Source organism: Melopsittacus undulatus, chromosome 1 (genome assembly GCF_012275295.1).
Source record: "Melopsittacus undulatus isolate bMelUnd1 chromosome 1, bMelUnd1.mat.Z, whole genome shotgun sequence".
Classification (NCBI taxonomy): domain Eukaryota; kingdom Metazoa; phylum Chordata; class Aves; order Psittaciformes; family Psittaculidae; genus Melopsittacus; species Melopsittacus undulatus.
Window position 1 is genome coordinate 3,414,910 of NC_047527.1, and position 22,686 is coordinate 3,437,595.

General features: G+C 42.7%; 1 protein-coding gene across 2 annotated transcripts in view; it reads left to right on the top strand.

The window, feature by feature from the left end:
* TSNARE1 (t-SNARE domain containing 1) overlaps positions 1–22,686 on the top strand; it is a 380,410-nt gene that overhangs the window by 135,119 nt on the left and 222,605 nt on the right. The window contains exon 7 of one of the 2 annotated variants that reach the window (XM_034063960.1): positions 14,916–15,083. In XM_034063960.1, the coding sequence (XP_033919851.1) occupies positions 14,916–15,083 (168 nt within the window). The remainder of the gene's footprint in view (positions 1–14,915; positions 15,084–22,686) is intronic. The other variant, XM_034063963.1, reaches the window with a different exon arrangement.

Consider the following 22,686-nt stretch of genomic DNA (forward strand, 5'->3'; position numbering starts at 1 on the left):
GTTCGGGTGTCCTCAACATAAAAAGGACATGGAACTGTTGGAACAAGTCCAGAGGAGGCCACAAGGATGATCAGGGGACTGGAGCACCTCCTGTATGGAGCCAGGCTGAGAAAGTTGGGGTGTTCAGTCTGGAGAAGAGAAGCTGCGTGGAGAACCTCAGAGCAGCTTCCAGTGTGTGAAGGGGGCCTATAGGGATGCTGGGGAGGGATTCCTCGTTAGGGACTGTAGGGATAGGACAAGGGGTGATGAGTTCAAACTTAAACAGGGGAAGTTCAGGTTAGATATAAGGAAGAAGTTTTTTACTGTGAGGGTGCTGAGGCGCTGGCACAGGATGCCCAGAGAAGTGGTGAATGCTCCATCCCTGGCAGTGTTCAAGGCCAGGTTGGAGAGAGCCTTGGGTGACATGGTCTAGTGTGAGGTGTCCCTGCCCATGGAAGGGGGTTGTAACTGGATGATCTTAAGGTCCTCTCCAACCCAAATCATTCTGTGATTCTGTGATTTGTATATACAGAGAGAATAGGAAAGAATGCAAACAAGGTGAGTAAGATAACGTGAGGTGTGTAGTCTATAAACATCTGATGAGAAAATGAGGGCGCTAAATTAAGTAGGCTACACGAAAGTATCAATAGAGAGATGATTACAGTCTATAAATACTTTCAAGGTGAAAATATAAATGAAGACCTGGTAAATTATTCACCAAAGTAAATTATAGGAGGCAGAATGGGCTGGTGTTAGGGAAGAAACATGTGAGTTAAATGCTAAAGCTAATAAAGAACAGTTGTGTGGATGGTTAATGCCTCATCAGTTTGGAAAGTCAATAGCACAGTTAAAACAGATGTAAAATAAAGAAGAATAATAATAGTCCAATAAAAATGGGTGGTAGGAATTATCTGAATGTTAATCTGTGGCTTCTCCTGCTTATGACACAATGAAGACCTTGTCCTGATGCTAACTGGAAAAATGGGCAGATTTGGGACAGTTTTGTTCCATGTCACGTTCTGGAGGTGCTGAGCTGGAAACCTTTCAGCATTTTTCATTTTAATCCTTTCCCTGAATGTTTTATTTTGCAAACATTTTAGGTGGCTTTTCAATCCCCATGAAAGCCTCCATCAAACCTGCATGCTAATCGTGCGGTATGGGACTGAATGCTTGAGCTCAAGAAAGGTTAGCAACCCTGTAAATGTATATCACAGAGGCAGCATGGAGCACATGAGGATAATAAAGCTGGCCTGCATTGCTTTCCCTGCTGGCACTTCCTATTTCTTATCATTCTTTGGAAGGTTAAATTCACTTCATCTTGGCCTTCTATAGAATTATTTAGCAAACTGGCAAATCCTTCCCATTCCCTTCTCCCTGGATAAACTGGGAAACAAGATTCTGTCCCCTTTAGCAATGTTTACACTTCCCTCTTGCATTATTGTCCTCTGCAGGCGTTTCAGTCACAAATATGCATCTGTGACTAAATTTACCCAATATCTTTAATTTTATCTCTCTTGAGACATTGTCTAGTTCTGTAATAACTGTATCACTGCTCTTCAGGAAGAATACGGTTTTCTTGCTGCCATCCTTGTGTTTTACTTTAAAGCAGTAAATATCCTGACTTCATTTAGCTTGCAGTTCAAGTTGTCACTCTTCATTTTCCTTGAGATTGAAGCTCACATCCTCCAAAGGAAGTTGACTCATTCTTATGTATTTCCAGTAAAAGAGTGTCCTCCAATCCATGCTACTCCCTGCTGTAACGAAGCACAGAAATCAGTGCAAACATTGAATTCCTTTTAGTTGCACGCATTTCTTAAGGTTATTTACCTTAATAACCTTAAAATTAGACTATGTTAGACAGGGATTAAGGCTGGTCAGGAGAAAGAACCAGACCCATGCTCTCCTTTATGGGTGTATCTACTATTGGTAGGAGGAATGGCCACTGTCAAAAGTTGTGACTGATGTTTGTGGACTTCAGAGGGAGGACTCTTAGAGGGGCAACAGCCAATGCACCTATTTAATTGAAAATGTGATCTCTATTTCACTGAGGATGTCTCTTTAGGAACAAATGCTACAGACCTTTTAGCCTGGAGAAGAGAAGGCTGCGTGGAGACCTCATAGCAGCCTTCCAGTACCTGAAGGGGGCCTACAGGGATGCTGGTGAGGGACTGTTCATTAGGGACTGTAGTGATAGGACAAGGGGTAACGGGTTGAAACTTAAACAGCAGAGGTTGAGATTGGATATGAGGAAGAAATTCTTTCCTGTTAGGGTGGTGAGGCACTGGAATGGGTTGCCCAGGGAGGTTGTGAATGCTCCATCCCTGGCAGTGTTCAAGGCCAGGTTGGACAGAGCCTTGGGTGATATGGTTTAGTGTGAGGTGTCCCTGCCCATGGCAGGGGGGTTGGAACTGGATGATCTTAAGGTCTTTTCCAACTCTAACTATTTTATCATTCTACGATGCTATGAAATGTCCCAGTGTGTTTCTGTTGTGCAGTGCTCAGCCATAATTATACTCTTATGTATACAGCATATATGAAGAATATATGGTGATTTCTACCTTCTTGCTTTTCTTATAGCATTCCCAATTGGAGATAATAAAAGGAATTCAACTCTGAGACCCCCATCATTAGAAGGACAGGGAGAGGTCACGAAGATGCTCTGGAGCCAGGCTGAGAGAGCTGGGCTGGGGCAGCCTGGACAGGAGAAGGCTCCTGAAGGGGAGACCTCAGAGCAGCTCCAGTGCCTAAAGGGGCTGCAGGAAACCTGGAGAGGGGCTTGGGACAAGGGCCTGTAGGGACAGGGCAAGGGGAATGGCTTTAACCTGCCAGAGGGGAGACTGAGCTCTTAGGCAGAAGCTGTTCCCTGTGAGGGTGCTGAGGCGCTGGCACAGGGTGCCCAGAGAAGCTGTGGCTGCCCCATCCCTGGCAGTGTTCAAGGCCAGGTTGGACACAGGGGCTTGGAGCAAGCTGCTCCAGTGGAAGCTGTCCCTGCCCATGGCAGGGGTTGGAACTGGATGAGCTTTAAGGTCCCTTCCAACCTAAACCATTCTATGATATGATTCTATAGATTTGCTTGTTATATTACACACTTTCAGCACACCCCTTGTTAAGAGATGAAGTAACTTGCACTCTTAGCAATATTTGATTGCAGCACACAGAAACTGTAAGTAACATGGGAAAAAAGCCTGCTGGTCTTGCTAAAGCCCTATTTTGTTTGTTAAGTTTAAGGAAAAGCCCATAAAGACTGTTCTTTCTTGGCCTTGGTTGTTTTCTTGACCCAAGAGGAACAGCAGAACCTCTATAATAAGCACAGACAGATGTGTCCTTCCAAATGCGGCTGAGCTGGCTGAAAACACAGCCCACTCAAGCTGTGTTGGGATTGTCTTCATGGCTTTCCTAACAGGATGGAGTTGTGATTGTTCCCAAGTCCATCTCTAGCAATACCAGTGGGGAAATATCCTTCTACCTCTTTTTAACGTCAGCTGAATGTATAATTCATGTGGGATAAGGGGCTTTCACATAAAGTACATGTTAGAATGCATGGATTTGTCCTTTGTTAAATAATACAAAACGGGACCCTATCTTCAGTGCTACCTGTTTTGAGAAGTAACCTGCCATAATTATCTAGTCATTTACTTGACTAGATTAATTTGTTAATGATTGCTTCCTCATTCATCTTCATTGTATCTTTGCTTTCCTAAATCTTATTTTAGATGCTCGTGATAATGTCAGTTCTGCTCAGTTTTGGTCAAAAAGCTCATTCTAATTAGATCTCTATAGAAATAGAAGGTTTTCAGTGAATCTGTTGGAAAGAGGAGTCAGGGTGAGCCCTTTCCATGCTGTTTGGCCATGGTGAGTCAGTTCACCAGAGGCTGACCACAGATGATGCCACTGATCTATGGTAGCCTGTTATATCGCAGTGCTGCTAAACAGTCCCATAGCACATCATTTTCAGTATACTCAGTTGGTGTCTCTTGCTTCACTGCAGGTTTCTATCGTTTTGTATCTTTTAACATTTTAATTACCTTTATTTGTACTTTAATTAAACCCAAAAATGTCCTGAAGAGAAGCAACTAAATGCTTGTGTATAGCATTAGTGTAATACCTCATCAGCAGCCACCTGCAACCAGACTTGAATCAATAAGCTTTATTATGGCTAATTTACAGATGAATTAAAAAGAAGTGGTTTACATGGCAATGAGAAGCATGAACTTCTGTTCCCTCCTCCTCAATCACTGCTGCTCATATATGAATGGTCTTTCAAAGACCCAGCTTCTGCTTTTGATCTGCTTGGTTTCCCTGCTGACACCATGCCATGATGTATGTGCTGCTGGCTTCACATTTGCTTGGAATGGCTCTTTTGAATGGGTCAAATCCTGCCCTAGACTCCACTGCCTTGATTTTCTCCATTGGGAGGTTGCTTTCTCAGGTGAAGGTGCCACATGAGAGTCACCAGGTAATTGCTCACATGGACTCTGCCTGGTTCTGACTCTTTTGCTTGCTGGTTTTGGGTAAATCACTCTGACTTTATGTTTTCAGGTGACCAACCTGTGATGCCCTCCCTGTTTTGTTCTGAGTTAGTGCTGATAAACATTGGCTGGGAACTGGACCAAAGGTCTGAGCATCCTTCGTGACAGAATACAGACCATTTATATCTTGATGCCTTATGTTGAAAACCAGTGGAAAACAGAAGGCTGCTGAGAAAAGCCTCTAAGTGAATATAGGCTGTGTTGTCCTGCATAAGCCTTGCTGTTCCCTAGTGCAGAGCTAGTCATTTCTGTTGCTGTTTTCACTGTATATTCTGGATGGGGCTCTTCTGTGGCTGGTGCCAGAAGGTTTGGTGAGGTGATAGATGTTGTCCCATCCTGCTGCTCAAAGCTCAACTCCCAATTTTCTCCTCTCCAACAAAGGTGAACCCCATTCTCACAAGGAGGCAGGAACCTGGTCTTGTTTCCCCATCCCCATCAGCTTAGGCTGACAAGGGTCAGTGAAGCTCCTCCAGATGGGTGCTGGAATCTGCCTCCAGTTTTTAATTGGGGATCACACTTTTGGGCAGTAGGTGAATTATTCTACATGCAGATAGTGCAGGGGGTCTTGACAGACATGGTTTAGTGTAAGGTGTCCCTGCCCATGGCAGCGGGGTTGGAACTGAACAATCTTAAGTTCCTTTCCAACCCAAACTATTCTATGATGCTATGATTTGTAGAGCAGTCGCTAAATGAGAGCATTCCTCAATCCCAGGCTGTCAACATTTGCTTTGCCACTGAGCACCCACTGAAACCTTGCCAAGGGTGAGTAATGAAAAGAGATTAGAAGACTGATGCCAGAGAGGTTCTATAGGAGTCACCCATGCTGAGCACTCCACAAGCTAAAGGCAAATACAAAATCAGCCTATTTCTTGAAAGCAGAAGACATACTTTTTATTTCCAGCATCTCCCTGCTTCCCCACTGCTCCACACTACAGGGTGGCACTGCGCCCATGCTACGGGTTGTTTCTGCTGCAGGAAATCAAGCTGAATTTGGCTCTTGCCTCAATGCAAACCCAAGAAAGAGACTTCTCACTTCTTCTTTGCACTAGATAGGTGTTAACAAGTGAGTCATTCTCATTCTCCTTCCCATTTGCCTTTCTAGCAGGAGCCTGCTCACCAGCTGTGCAGCACATATGTTGAGGCAGAGACAACAGGGTCCTTTCTAGACTGTCGTGATGTGTCTGTGAGCGCTCGCATGCGTGGCCCATTTACACAACGTTGGGTGCTTCAGATGTTGGGTGAGCTGTAAGCAGGGGAGTTTTCTGCCTAGCATCAGGATGCATGGACAACGGAAAAGCACAGCTCTCAGACAGCAGCGGCAGCCAAAACGTGGTGCCAGCAGTAAAGTAGTGCAGAGATGGAGAATTACGATGATATAATTCAGACAGCTAGGAAATGGATGCTGGAGAGGAATTCTGGATGCTAGAGAGGGGCTCTTCATCAGGGACTGGAGTGATAGGACAAGGGGTGATGTGTTTAAACTGAAACAGGGAAGTTCAGGTTGGAGATAAGGAAGAAGTTCTTTACTGTGAGGGTGCTGAGGCACTGGCACAGGGTGCCAAAAGAAGTGGTAAATGCTCCATTCCTGGCAGTGTTCAAGTTCAGTTTGAGCAAAGCCTTAGGTGACATGATCTGGTGTGAGGCATTCCCCACTCATGGCACTGGATGAGCAGTGGATTGTTTTGGAACTGGATAATCTTAAGGTCCTTTCCAACCCAAACCATTCTATGATCTTATGAAAGGGCTAGAAGAGCTTTAGGAATGTGATGTGACAGTATAAAAATACTGGTTAATACTCAGAAACCTTTATCCTCTTGCTTTGCATGTATAGAAGTGCCACCTGAAGCTTCTGATAGCACAGGCAGTTGGCTTTGTGAAAGATAGGTGTAGACATGTGTAATAAGACCGAAGTCATTCAATGAAATGGATTTGGAAAGGATGTTAGATTATAGGAAGAGGAAATGTACACTGCTTTTCACTGTTGCTGTTTCATTTCACTCACATCACCACAGGACCAGCTATTTACATGGTAGATAAAGTTGCCAAATCAAGAGGAAAAAAAGGAGAAGGGCTGAAAACAGTAGCAGGGCAACCTGCCTTCACCTTCCCTTATGGAGCATCTGTAAGAGTTATACAGGGGTAAAATACATGATAAAAGGTAGTCCTCATGAGCAAGTGAAGTTTGCCCTAGAAACTGATGATCTCCATTAGCCTGGAGACCTAAGCCTGGGAGGAAGGGCATTCCTCCTATATTTGGTCTTCACCCTGGGGTGAAAATATGCCGTGCTTCTTAAAAGCGCATTGGTTATCAGAGAGCTAAACCTCAGGCTCTTGGCTTATTTCCTTTTTCTTCATCTACCACAGACAGGTCATTTAATTCTGCCACCCTGAGTACAGTAAGATCGACTCAGAACGAGAGCAGCCCTGGGTGATGAGGTCAGGATCACTCTGAATGAATTTGGGGAAGTAATAAAGTCTTGAAGGAAGAATAAAGCAGAAGCAAACAGTAGGAGGTATGAACTAGGGACTCTGTTACTGAGTCTCTTCCAGTCCCAGGAGACTAAATGGATTTCCTTCATCTTCATGACTGCAGACTTGAGCAATTTGACTTATAAATGCTGAGAAGCAACCCAGCAAATCTGTTTCTGCTGTTACATTTCCCCTAAAATCAGTAATTTCTTGCAGATCCTGTAGCAAGAAGCAGGTAGAAATAGTGCTTTTTGGGGCTCAGTTTCAGGCTCCCATCACTCAAAAGCAAACCACTTGATTAAGAGTGAAGACAGAAACACATGAGAGATTCTAGTTAATCTAAATAAAAATACACTTATAAACCCTTCCCTTTATGCTGATTTCCCCATGCTGGTTTTGCTCATGCTGCATTGGTGCAGAGTAATCAAATTTACATAACTGGAAGAAAATGCAAAACCCGTTTCTGTATTTGCCTGTGTTACTAATACATGCAGGGAGGATTGAAAATACCCCACTTTGCAGTTATTATGGTAGCTTTAAATGTGCACATGTTTGAGTGAAAAGGAAGAGCAAGCCATGGCTAATTTGTGGTTGTACTCCGTACCTCGATGTATGAAGCTCATCTCGTAAGCTAACAGAGCTCACATTACCAATCACTGCTGTGATCTTTGGTGTGAAAGATAATACAAAGTAATATCACTGTTTCACTCCTTTAAAAGATTTATCAGTCCCAGTCTGCTTGTTCGGTGCCTGCCTGAGGCCTTTCTACCTGTAATTGCTTTGGGCTTTTCCTTGGTAAAACACAGCTCTAAATCTCATTGAGTCTGCAAGGTTAGTTGCTCTGGGATGGTGGTTTGGGAATGATCACCTAATCCCTTTTATCTGTCTTCTTAACCTAGCTGTACATGGTAGATAGGCAGGACAAACTTTGTCCTGGACAGCTTGCAATGCCAACGTGCTATTACAGATGTGTCAGGCACAGGCAGGCAGCATAACTACAGCAGTGTTCTGCACAGTGGCATTCCATGTAAAGTATTTTATTGATCTTTAATGCAGGTCCTTCAGCCTCATTATTCTACATGCAATGAAACGCGAATCTCTAAGCTTGGATGCTTGTGAGAATGGGATATCCTCATAAAGTGTAGCCTGGCTGTTTATATGTCTATACATGCTATAAAGCAAGAGATAAACATCTCAGCATTTGCATTTGGTTTGAAAGCCAGAGCCCAAATGCTACCCAAGGAGATGTGATAGGTTGCAGGAGGTGTGGGAGGTGTGTTGATGACTGCTTGAGCTGGCCATATCCCTGCTAGGGGTGCAGAAGACTTCTGGAGACTGGAGAACAGCAAGCTTCCTTGGTATACTAACTGAGTCACATAAGACCTCTAAAATACTGTTTTCATAGTGGCAGAAGGTTTCCTTGGAACAACCTGCAGTATATACTACACAACTAGCTTATGTGAGTATTACTTCTTTTACCTGGGCTGATATAAACTTGGAGGCAACAATGAACTTGTGGGCTGTGCTGTGCACATCAAAATCAGTCTCAAGTATCTTACAGCCAGGTGATAATGAGGACAACTCCAACTGCTTGAAATGTGTATGTGGGTGAGTAGTCAGAAATGAAGGAACTTGTGTTCTTACTCACCAGAAGTAGGTTTTCAGGCCAGTTAGGAGACCCCCCCTTTTGCATTTTGATGATATCAACAGCTCTGTCACATCCATCCTCAGATACTGCATTAGTATCCTCTTCCCATGTTTTCACACACAGTTGAAATGAAACCCTCCTCTGCAGGATACAACTCCTGATTAAAGGGGGAATGGCTTTAAACTGACACAGGGTAGATGGTAGATTAGATTAGATATTAGGAGGAAGTCCTTCACTATGAGGGCAGTGAGGCACTGGAGCAGATTGCCCAGAGAAGGTATGGATGCCCCATCCCTAGCAGTGTTCAAGGCCAGGTTGGACAGGGTTTGGGGCAAGCTATTCTAGTGGAAGGTGTCCTTGTCCGTGGCAGGGCATTGGAACTGGATGAACTTTAAGGTCCCTTCCAACCCAAACCATTTCATGATTCTATGAATGGACATGGTGTATAAACAAGTCCGCATTGTCTAATTTCAGGTACTGATCTCAATAAAACCTCATTTTCAAGGTGATTTCAAGATGAAATTGAAAATACAAGTATGTGAATGTCTTCCTCAGCCCTTCATCCTCTCCTCCCTGTAGTGTGTCATTCAGCTGGTACACAGAGTCTGTAAATCCAGCTCCAATGAATCCTTATTATTTACATCAGCTTTCACAGTTCTTGTTGGAGAGACTGTGAGAGGACCATCTTATTACAGCTGATATTGGGCACCTTTAAGATGTGATTTGTAAGTAACCTGAGCTGGAGGGGGTGTAGGAGTGGGTCTCCTTTCTCTCTGTGGTATCATTTTTCTCTACATCTTCAGGTTTTGATGAGGTGTGGAAAATAAATTTTCCTTTGGAATCACGAAATATTTCAATGGCAATGAGGGGAATTTATCATCCATCTCTAGTCAATATTTCATGTCCTTAATTTCTGACAAGGGAACAATCTTGTAATGAGCCATCAGAAATGGCATCGTTAGAGATGTAAAAGGGAGCTACAGGACTGAGACGGTACCAGTACACATCTCATTGCTACAGGAGTACCCTAAGCCTCAGAGGATGAACTGTGAAGGCTGGTTGAGGTTATATTAGAGTGGGTTCATGCTACATTTCTGCTTCTGGGTAGAATAAAGACCATATGGGAACTAAAAGAGAGGTCATTTCAGTCCCTTGCTTGGTGGTTTTATGTGACATGGGTTGTAAAACCTGTGATATTGCTGTGTACAAGGAGGAGAAACCGTGTGTGTTAAACGCTCCTCTTCTGTCCCTTCTAATATACAAAAGGAGAGTGAGGCAGGCACAGGGATGGGAGGGGGTCATCTTTGAAGGGGTTTCAGACCTGCACTTTCTGATACAAAGATTTTACTGCTGGTAAAGTGCAGATACTGCAGAAGTTGTCACCATCCAGATAAAACCTTATTTCTATCAGCAGCTGCTCATAGCATCTCCCCAGTGGTGGAATAAATCTGATAAAAAAATGTAGTTGTAAGCAGCAACGATTTTATCCTAGTGAATAGATTTTATCCACCAGAAAAGATGTTGTGCTTGGCCATAATTTTTCAGATATGATGAATAACAACATAATATGACCCTCAGTCCTAAGGATTTAATTTTAAAGGAACTACTGAGCGTATCAGATAATACTCAACCTTTTCTTACCTTTTTTTTCCACAGAGTTTGAGGAAAAAATAAGAACTGCCACAGACAAATTTCAACAAAAGAAAAACTTCAAATGCACCCAATTAACAATTTATGAAAGAAAATCCAAGCCAAAATTACACAGGGCAGAAAATTGGTCACTAAATCAAATGTAATGTGGAAATGCCTCTACAGGGAGTTAGAGCCCCGCTTCATTGTCAAAAGGGGCTTTATCAGTAGAGGCTCCATGAGCGCCCTCCATCATATATTTTCTTGCTAGAAATGCAATATTTTGTTATAGAATCATAGAATCACAGAATGGTTTGGGTTGGGAAGGACCTTAAGATCATCCAGTTCCAACCCCCCTGCCATGGGCAGGGACACCTCACACTAAACCATATCACCCAAGGCTCTGTCCAACCTGGCCTTGAACACTGCCAGGGATGGAGCATTCACAGCCTTCCTGGACAACCCACTCCAGTACCTCACCACCCTCACAGTAAAGAATTTCTTCCTTATATCTAACCTGAACTTCTCCTGTTTCAGTTTGAACCCATTACCCCTTGTCCTGTCAATACAGTCCCTAATGATGAGTCCCTCTCCAGCATCTTTGTAGCCCCTTTCAGACACTGGAAGCTGCTCTGAGGTCTCTATGCAGCTTCTCTTCTCCAGGCTGAACAGCCCCAACTTTCTCAGCCTGTCTTCATATGGGAAGTGCTCCAGCCCCTGATCATCCTCGTGGCCTCCTTTGGACTTGTTCCAACAGTTCCATGTCCTTCTTATGTTGAGGACACCACAACTGCACACAGTGCTGCAAGTGGGGTCTCACAAGACCAGAGTATTGGGGCAGGATCACCTACTTCAAGCTGCTGGTCACATTTTCAGACATGGCAATGAGCACTACTTGGAATGAACACCACTGATAAACTAACCTACATGCAGTTCTCAATCAGAAGTATTAAAAGTCATTAGATTTATTTACACTTTTGAACCTAGGATTTGTTCACTGTATCATCACGTCAATGAGAGTCTCTGTAGCATCAACAAACACAAACTCACTTTTAATCTGTTAGCTCAGCTAGCTACCATGCATACCCCAATAGGTCATGGTGACTATATTTAATGTTAGTATGGGGCCATTCTTATGTCTGGGATGCATTTTCAGCCCCAATGCATCCTTGTTGCTTCCTGATTTACTCATTCATTCAGCAGCCACAGTTGGATTTTCTCAAAAGATATTAAGGATACAAACAGGTAATTGCCTTCAGCAGCTCTGAAATTAACTTAAGACACTCCTTTGTTTAGAGAAAAACATCTGTGTCTAGACCATTATCTATTTAAACACATGAATAGCCAGCTTTTGTAAGAGACAACAGTAGTATCACTTGCATTGTGCTATCTGTATTATGTGGGGTGGCGTGTTATTTACAGATACCAGGACCAATAACTGGGGATGACTAATAGAGCTGACACAGACCAAGATCAAACCTATTTGTGATACAACTCTGGTATTATATGGATTAATATACTTAGAAGATTTGGTTGCTGTATTGGATGAAGTCTTGGGTGACATGGTCTAGTACGAGGTGACAGAGGGGTTGAAACTAGATGATCTCAAGGTCCTTTCCAACCCAAACTATTCTATGGTTCTATTGCTGTTTATCCTGTGCTCTCACATCAGAACAGAAAAGGAAACCTGTGGAAACATGTATATTTGCTATCTTCCACTGAAATGCATGTCTGCATAAGACAATATGACTTTTAGCGTCCATTCCTGTGCATTTAGATCCATGGCAGAGTGTCTTTGCTGTGACTGTAGTACAAGAATTCCATTCAATCACTGTTTTCCTGCACCTTCAAAGCACAGATACTTGGGCTCTTCCAGCCTGCTTGGCATTGTGCAGTGACTGCCTCTGCATGTCTTAGTTATCCCACTGGTGAAGATGTGAGGACACCTCTGTCTCTATATGAAGCATTAGAATACCCCAAGGGGTTTTTTTTGCTTGAGTCCATTAAGTCATGCTTTTGGCACTGAACCACTCTATCCGATAAGTTAGTGTCCAAGGCACATAATAATTAGTGAATGAAACACCCCCAGAGTATCTTAAACCTATTAAAATGTGTCTTTTAAGGTATAAATGAGTTTTTAATCTCATTTTAAATGATGATTTTCTTCCTGTAACACACCCTTTTTCTGCAGATAACATATCCCAGGGAAGCAGAGGATAAAACAAAGGCACACATTAGTGTCAAACATTTTAATCTTCTGTTTGTATTTGTGAAAGATACTTGACTCTTTGCTCCTAATATTCTGTATGACTCTTTTTTTCTTCCATCACCCCACTTCTTTCATCACATTGTGTGATGTTTGTTGTCCGCAACTAGATGGTGGTGATAATAATGACTTAAGTTTATAGAGCAAAATCTAGGTTTAAGTAATTGCAAAAGTCCCTTAGTTTCTAAATGCAGAAGTGATGCACTTTTTAAAGTCTCAAAGAAGACCTATAGAGTTAAATCAGTGTTTCCAGATGCAGGATACCCTTCAAAGTCTGGCTAACTGGAGTGTCTAAATGTGATCTCAAGAGTTAAACATTACCCATTTTCTCTATGCCTTCACAGTTCCTCCAGGGCAGATCTCTAAGCAAACAAGCAAGAAGTAGAACACATTATAAGTGACTCTTTTTCTCACATTCCCTTGACTCCCTCATGCATGCTTGGTTGGGCTTCTCATTCTTCCCATGGTGATTTGGCATTGTCTCTACTGTGACTTCCACTCAAGTGATGGGATCATAGAATCGTAGAATGGTTTGGGTTGGAAAGGACCTGAAGATCATCCAGTTCCAGCCCCCTGCCATGGTCAAGGGCACCTCACACTAGGCCATGTCGCCCAAGGCTCTGTCCAACCTGGCCTTGAGCACTGCCAGGGATGGAGCATTCACTGCTTCTTTGGGCAGCCTGAGCCTGTGCCTCACCACCCTCACAGTAAAGAATTTCTTTCTTATATCTAACCTGAACTTCCCTTCAGTTTGAACCCATCATCCCTTGTCCTATCACTACAGCCCCTGATGAAGTGTCCCTCTCCACCATCCGTGTAGCCCCCTTCAGATACTGGAAGGCTGCTCTGAGGTCTCCACACAGCTTCTGCAGACTGAACGTCCCCAACTTTCTCAGCCTATCTCCATACAGGAGGTGCTCCAGCCCCTGATTATCCTTATGGCCTCCTCTGGACTTGTTCCAACAGTTCAATGTCCTTTTTATGTTGGGAACACCAAAACTGTACACAGTGTTCCAAGTGGAGTCCTCCCAGTCCTTTCAGTCCCCCACTCCTTCCAGCAAGGACAAGGCCTGTCCCATGGCCTTGCTTCCTATTCACTGAGTGGCAATTGAGAGCATTTCTTGTCATAAAACCATAGAATAGTTAGGGTTGGAAAGGACCTTAAGATCATCCAGTTGTAAACTTGACCACAGCAAAGGCATTTATTTCTCAAGCACAACTCATTGCAAAGCTCCACTGTTTGTGCTTCAGACTAGTTCAGATTCATAGAACAGAACAGCTTGTTTTCTCCTCTAGCTTTCCAAGGCTTTGGGGGCATTCAGGTTGAGAATGTGCTGTAGTGAGTGCCATTTCTTCTTTCAAGTTCAGAGTATCAGAATCACTTGGTTTGTTTTTTTGTTGTAACTTTTAATTAGGAGTCAAAGCTCAGCTCAAAGCCGGTTTAAAGGACCATGTGTATTGTAGTGATATACTCTTGCAGTTGTAGGGTTGGAGTCTTCAGCAGTGACTCTTCAGCTCAGCCTCCTGATTCTCCAAACCATCTTTGTGTCAGTTCATTCTGAGTCCAGCCTACACCAAACCTAACATCTCTACAGGCACAGAAGCCAGAGGCTGGGAGGAGAAGACCTTGTTAGACCTCTGCCCTACCTGCAGTACAGATGCAGTTGCGTCATGAGCAGGCTCTTAAAATCAGGTTCTGAATGCAAGCACAGCTCCCAAAGGCAGTGTAAACTTCTAACTACCTAGAAAATGGCATCTGATGTGTCAGCAAAATCAGGTCAACTCAATAGAGTGCAGAGTGTGAGCCTGTATGTTGCTTAATCTGATGACTCTGCAGTCACATTCCTCTCATGATTTCCCCTTATTTTAGCTGTATTTAGTTTATCTCGTATTATGTATTTAGTGTATGTCATAAATAGAGAAGATAGGATTGTTTGTTATGTTGAGTGTTGCAAGCTGCATCACAAAGTCTCCAAAACAAATCCATAGGCTTTCTGTCTGCCTGAGCAAGTATCTAGTTCCAGACTAATTTGCAGGGAAGCCAACAAAGTGTATGTGTCATTTTTCTGATGCACGTAAATGTTGTGTTCTGTCAGAGTTGCTAGAAAGTTCAAGTAGGATGCTGGGGCTCAAAGGTAGATCAGGAGATCTGGATTCGGGTCCTAACACTTCCTTCAAGACTTTATGTGTTTCCGCTCATAGAACTTACTCATCTTCACCTTTTCTCCATTGCTTATTCACTCTATATTATTAGATATATTATATAAGCATATGTTGTTATATGTTATTATAATATAAATCTATTAAATTTGCATTATATTTTCCCATAAGAACACTATGTAAAACTGAACAACACTTACACATCCTTTTCTTTCTTTCCATCCTCCCATCTCAGCAGAGCCCTAGGACCCCCTTCTCTGACCTCCGTGATGATGAGAAGATCTTTAATGGAGGAGAAGGCATGTGGCAGAACCAGAACCAGGACAAAGCCTTGCTCTCAGAAATCACAGAGGAGGATCTGGAGGCAATTCGCCAGCGAGAAGAGGCTGTTCAGCAGATTGAGGTCAGTCACTTCTCCCATCATGGGCTTTTGAGCTGGAAGTGGAGATTCCTTGTGGTGCATGCTCAACGTGATAGAAGCAATGGTGATTTACAGTGCTTCCAGTAGAGTATCACTGAAAATGGGAGAGATTATCAAGTGTTTCTAAATGTGGAAATCAGTGGCAGAAAGAAGTATTAGAAATCCATATGACCCATAATGAAAACGTCAAGAATGAATTCATGTTCATGGACTAATGTTGTAGGGAGTGAGTTTTCCATTACAAAGTCTGTGATGACGTAGGTTAGTCGAGCTTGGCTCTGCAGCAAAACAGCTTTCTTAGTGCGTGCAAACTTGAAACTGGAATTTGTCACAGACAGAAAATCTCCAGCTTTAACATAAAAGAGGATAATAGGTAAAGGAAAGGAAATAACTTGTTAATTTTTTCAAGTAATTCAATGTTTTTGCTTTATCAAAGTATTTGGCTGTTCTTAATATAGATAAAAGAAGACACTATTTTTATTCCTTTTTTTGGATGCACTATAAATGAAAGATGAAAAAAAGGAACAAAGAGAGGCCTGAATAAGTTAAACATCCCACTTTTGTCTTTTTATACTTCTCTTTTTATGCTTTTGGGAAACTCTTGTCCGTAAATTGGAGGAATAAATGAATAAACCCAGAACACATTAAACCTCTCTAATTTGTGTGCTTTTACAGGCCTAAACTCAAGATGAACCAATGAAAAAAGAGGGCTTCAGAATAATCAGAACATTTAATTAAGGGCTATACTTTGTCCTTTAATTGGATTGAGCTAATTTTATCAGGATAGATTCTGGTTGCGGTATAGCGGGAATTGTGATTGAGTTACCAGTGCAAAAAGGGGATAAACGTTCCTGCTGGAGACTGGTGCTTTGAGGCTGTGACCTCTGTTTGCAGACAGTGAGAGCTACATATGATTCACATTGTAAGTAGGAAATGTTGATGATAGTTTCACAGGAGCGGGTCGAGGTTAGTGTATATCTAATTTCTGTTGTGGTTTGCTGACTAGAGATGATTGAGCTTTGTGGACTTACATGCATCACTAGGGATGAAATTGTTATATTCTCACACTGAGTATCCATGGGTGTGAATTGTCTTTTCATATTGAGGATCCTCTTTGCATCCACCAGGACAAACTCTAGGGAATTTTGTTCCTGGAAAATGCATGTTTTAGGGTGTTCCTGCCTTTTGATGTTCAAGAAGGATGGTAGCAAAGCTGTTTATGGACAGAGCCTTGTGTGATATGGTTTAGTGTATGGTGTCCCTGCCCATGGCAGGGGGTTGGAACTGGATGTTCTTAAGGTCCTTTCTACCCTAACTATTCTGTGATTCTGTGATTCTATTTCTGAAATGGTGCTGTGGACACAAAAGATACTGTTATAATCCTCTTGCCTGAAGTATATTCACTGCCTTTTTCTTTCTGTCTTTATGTTGCCTCCTGTGCTGCCTGAAAAAATACACCACACTGAGTGTTTGCCCATTAGATAGAGGAGAATTACAAACCCCAAGCCATCCTCAAGCATGTCAACTTTGGAAAAACAAGAGATGCAGTTGTGTCTCCTTAGAGAAATCCTTAGTTTCCTTAGAAATCCCATTTCTCTGTCATAATTTGATATCTCTACATTGAGCCGCATGGGACCATGTGGCCAACGTGGCGTACTTCAGGCAATTTAAGTGAATGCAGTCCTAGCCCTACATAACTTCTAACTAAATGCAGCACTCATTAGTGCAACCTGGTCTAGTGTGAGGTATCCCTGCCCATGGCAGGGGGTTGGAAGTGCATGAGCTTAAAGTCCTTCCCAACCCAAACCAGTCTGTGATTCTATGTTTGTGCAGTTTGCTTATCTATTTTTTTGGCAGATCCTTCATACTTTTGTGCCTATTATGAGTTTACTTCTGAATAACTTATTCAGCTTCTGGAGTTAATACTTATTCAAATTAAGCAGTTAATGCTTTCTGCTTCCTAACAATGCATGTGCTCTCATCTCACCTGTTTTACCCCCATCTCCTGTGTCTATTTTGCTTTGCTATCCAAGATCCATGCTCACCCTGTAAGCCGGACTGCATTCTGCAAGCATTATTCCAAATGTAGCTTAAACATTTCTCCTCAGAAGCAAAGTGTTTAGGACCAATAGCTTCTTATTTACCATGTCCTTTGAAAGAAATACAATGAAAATGCTATGGACTGTATGGTACCCCTCCCCACCTGTATTTGAATGAGAAAACAGTGCTTTTAAATAGTTTTCAATGGGGCTTGTTTTTCTGTTTGTTGACCCACATAGAATCATAGAATTCTTTGGGTTGGAAAGGACCTGAAGATCATCCAGTTCCAACCCCCTGCCATGGGAAGGGATGCCTCACCCTAGACCATGTCACCCAAGGCTCTGCTCAACCTGGCCTTGAACAATGCCAGGGATGGAGCATTCGCCACTTCTCAGGGCAACCCATTCCAGTGCCTCACCACCTTCACAGTAAAGAGCTTATTCCTTATATCCAGCCTGAACTTCCCCTGTACATAACATATTTCTTATGAGAGGACTCACCTTCCGCATTAAAACTTCCCTGATTTCATTAGAAGCTGTGGGTATACAAAGGAGGGACACACTCATCCCTTACAACCCTTACATCCCTTCCATATTCCCCATACATGTTTTCAAAACCAACAAATAACCAAGAGGTTTAATAGGAAACATTCCTGTCAAAGACAAGTAATCAGCTAAATTTATTGCCAAATTGATGTATGGCATTTGTTCTCCTCTGGGGACCAGAAGAGCAGAGCTGTGCAAACATATCGTATGCAAGTGGATTGGTCTTGCTGCATATCTAGCTGCGTGGAGACCTCATAGCAACCTTTCAGTATCTGAAGGGGGACTACAGGGATGCTGGTGAGGTTCTATGCATTAGGGACTGTAGTGATAGGACAAGGGGTAACGAGTTGAAACTTAAACAGCAGAGGTTTAGATTGTACATAAGGAAGAAATTCTTTACTGTTAGGGTGGTGAGGCACTGGAATGGGTTGCCCAGGGAGGTAGTGAATGCTCCATCCCTGGCAGTGTTCAAGACCAGGTTAGATGAAGCCTCGGGTGATATGGTTTAGTGTGAGGTGTCCCTGCCCATAGCAGGGGGGTTGGAACTAAATGATCTTAAGGTCCTTTCCAACCCTAACTGTTCTATGATTCTATGTCAATCTTGAGGAGCACAGACAAGGTCACAAGAGCATTGCTGGAACATCGCATCTCCTGAGCCACACTGATTAGCACTCAACTTTGAAGAAACTCATGGTGATGGTGCCAGTAATGAGGCTTTTTTATTTTAACATTGAATCTGCCCTTTTTGCAAGAACAGATATAAAACCTTTTTCATTGCTAAAGAAATGAGGAAATAAATCCTCTTCCCGTCTTGTGTCCTGAAAAACAGATATAAAATTGTGCCCGTAATAGACACCTTCTTAATGTCCCAATGACTCTTTTCCTTTTGTGTGTTTTCCACATCTCTGGCATCTCTTCAGAGGTTCAGGTTAATGGGGCGTTGTTCTCTGTCATGAACATCCCTTGGGGGCACTTCTCAGCTTCCACCTAGAAAGAAAACAGCCATGTCAACAGTTCAGCTGGCTGTTCATTTCATTTCAATGTGCTGCTTTCGCTATTGCTTGCTGATTAAAAATAGACAAGTCTCCAATGGAGATGTCTTGCCCAAACCTTACATTTTGGTTAAAGATCTTTATTCCTTGGAAATGGCAAAACCTGGTAGGGCACGGCAGCCTTGACACAAGCGTTATGTCTTAAAATATTGCTTTGAACTGTTATATAAAACCTATTTTAACTTGAACTGTATTGGCAGTGAATAATAGATGCCATAACAACTTTATATATAACCCTGTAAAAATGTGCCATCGGAAATACATGAGCTGAAATGTAATGCGCATTGTCGGTGCTCAGTGCTGGCATGAGCTCTGTCATAGCAAATATATGTAATGTAGCATCTCACGCCTTTCGTTGGCACCTGTGGTCATGTGAAAAATGGAATTAGATAAAGCTTTGAGAAGAAATTGATAACCGTGGAATGGGGAACATCAGAATTTCATTTGCTGACTGGAAAGACCTATGATAAAAAGATGCAAAAATGCCATAATAATTCAGAAAGCCTCTAGTGAGCCTCCCCACGTGTCCAGATTCTCCAAAAGTGATGAGAAAGGAAGACAGGATCATGATAGAACTTCCCCTGTTTCAGTTTGAACCCATCACCCCTTGTCCTATGGCTACAGTCCCTAATGAGGAGTCCCTCTCCAGCAGCCTTGTAGCTTGAAGGAGAGTTGGGTAGGGTGTAGCAAGAGGTGTGAGGTAATACATTTATGTTTAGGGAAGTGTGTTCCCTCTGGTTCAGCATTGAGAGATGCTGATGTTCATTCCGTCTATGTTCTGAAGAGAAGTGATAGATGCCAGCCTCCACACCTGTCAGTCAAGCATTTGTAAGCAGACAGAAGATGAAATACAATAAGAATAAAACAAAAAAAGGCCCCACAGAGCCTGTTTGTTAGTTTAAACATGTTCCTTTTTCACTCACTACTACCTATCATCTCTTGCTGAGGGCTATTTTGGGTAAAACCTCTCACTGATGCTAGCGGTTTAGAAGGTGTAATGCAAGCTATTTTAGATCTTTCATCAGCTTCAATAGCCCAGAGTTTTGACTTAGGAGGGCTCTGCTTGCCTCTTCACAGAGACTTTTTGACTCAGAGTAATATATAAATAACACAAAATCATGACAAGCACCATAAGTGAAAGAGCTGGTGCAGTGTGAGTGTCAAACAGATCTCTTTTCATGGCAGAGTGGTGGAGGCTTATTATGAGTGGAGAGTGAGGTTGACATGGCCAACCCTGGGATTCAGTATTGGGCTGTTGCCTAAAGAATTTGCTCCAGTATTTTGGCCAGTGTAATTTAAAATGACCCAAGGTATAGGACTGCCACCATTTGTTTCAGGAGACTATTTCATGGTCCAGCAGGCTTCAGTGTTGATGAAATGCTTCCCTCTGTTCTTGCTAAAGATCCCTTTCTCATTCTCAGCTTTTACACTTAGTGAAACTCTACTGGACCCTGCGAATAATTTTTCTTCCCCTTTGGCTTTTAAACTCCTCTAATGCTAACAGTTACCTTCCTCTTCACAAGTCAATCTCTTGCTTTTCAGTCACTTCAGTGTTCTATTCTCAATGACTTCCCATTTCGTAGGTCTTTCTCCTACAGCAGCAGACTGTGTATAGGATCTTGATGTACCAAAGCTGAACAGAAAAAATAAATTCATCTGTTTTTATAGATATATTCCATTTATATATATAATTGATATAAATTCTATATATTATAGACATAGAATAGTGTCAATTCTTTAGAATGAAGGCATTCTATTCTATACCTGTATAAAAATCCCCATGGATCCAATTCAGAGGTTACAAGTGCTGATGGAGTGTTTCTAGGTAATTTCTGCCTTAGTAAATTAAACAGCACCAAGGACACTAGAACTGACTCATTACACTTCTTAGTTGTTAGAGCATATCCTGACACACTTTTGACCCAGGTTAGAGAGTGCTTGCCCAAATATTGACACAGTTTGAGAGTTAACATGTTCGTCATAAGGAGATTTAATGCAGCTGCCTTGCTCAGAAGGTGAGGGGACTTAATGATGTGAATGCAATGAAGTCTGAAGTCCACACCTGCAGTTTCCATGCCTAAGAACAGACATATTTCATGTCCTTGTATAGCTGCCTCCCTATTGATGTGATTATTTCATTGCAAAAAAACTCCATTATCCAGGTGTCCCTAACCATGGCTACGTGATCTTAAGGTCCTTTCCAACCCAACCCATTCTATGATTCTATGGCATATAGGGAAGAGAAGTAAGGCAAATTAAGAGTAAATTCTCTGAGAATCTGTGCAAGCCTGAGGGCAGAATAAGGAATATGTGAGAATAGCAGCTGGCCTCTTTGAAAATGTGGAGGAATCTTAGCAAAAGAGAACAAAAGGCAGTCTGTCCCAGCAGACTCATGCAGTACCCTTTACTGTGCATGTTGATTTGCCCATGCCTTCCCTCTCTATCCCTCTGTGGCCTCCATAACTTATGCATTGCTCCAAACCACAGTTATGTGCCTTCACGTCAAAACTCTTCATAGCCTTAAAACTTGCCAGTGTTGTGCCAGTCAGCACTGAAAGGTTTTAATCATTTATTAGATGGAGTTTCAGAGGCTCTACCCTGAATGGGCCAGTTCTGCTCTGGTGTTATCAATGTCATTTTAACTCATTCCCTGTTTCACTGCAGATGATGCTCTCTCAAGCGTCGTCATTAAACATGAGCTGGTTGACTGTGGAGCAGTTCTGCTTAAGGTGTTTCTATTCAGATGTTTTGGCTTTGATGAGAAAGGCAGTTTTAGAATCATAGAATTGAATTAAATAATCATTTAGGTAGGAAATAAGATCACTGAGTCCAACCGTTATCCTAATAGTACCAAGTCTAAGGCTAAACTGTATTCCTAAGTGTCTTTTCAATACCTCCAGGGATGGTGACTCAACCACTGCCCTGGGCAGCCTGTTCCAATGTTTGACAACCATTTTGGTGACAAGTTTTTTCCACATATGCAATCTAAACCTGCCCTGGTGCAGCTTGAGGCCGTTTCCGCTTGTCCCATCCCTTGCTCCTTGGGAGCAGAGCCCAGCCCCTCCTGGCTCCATCCTGTCAGACAGTTGCAGGGAGCAATAAGGTCCCTCTTGAGCCTTCTCTTCTCCATCTGAACCCCCCAGGTCCCTCAGCCGTTCTCCATCACACTTGTGCTCCAGACCCTGAGCCAGCTCCGTTGCCCCTCTCTGGCCCCACTCCATCACCTCAATGTCTCTCTTGTAGTGAGGGGCCCAGCGCTGAACACAGGATTTGAGGTGTGGCCTCACCAGTGCCAAGTACAGGGGGACAGTCACTGCCCTGGCTCTGCTGCCACACTGATACAGACCAGGATGCTGGTGGCCTCCTTGGCCATACTGCTGGCACATATTTTGATGGGAATCACAAGTAGTGCTCATATACTGTGGTTCAGTTCACTTCTCAGAGCGTTCTCAAAGCTCACAAATTAAATTCATGTGGGATGAAACTCCTTTAAAAGATCTACTGTAAGTGTCTACCTTACATTCTCTGGCCAATAATAGACATTCAGTCCATAGGAAGAGGTTGGAGGTAGTGTGAAGTAAAACCCTGATGGATACTTTGGATATTGGTCCCCAATACTAGCTGCTTTCTCTGTACATCCATATCTGCTGGTCTGCAGTACTTGCTGGTGCAGGTACAGACTTAGTTCTTTTCAACACAACTGAGGGTTAATCTGCTTCTTGGTCTTCTCCAGAAAGGTAGTGTGATTACACATTACCTTAAACTTGGCTTTTTCCATCCAGAATGGTTCCCAGTGCTGCTTGAAAGTACCGTATACTCTTTTTATAGTGTCCTAAAGCCCAGAACATCGTTATGCTACAGGATTTTCACCATCATAATGTAAGAAGATTGCTTCAACAAGCTGACTCCCATGGTACCTACCATCTTGCACACAGAAAACAAATACAA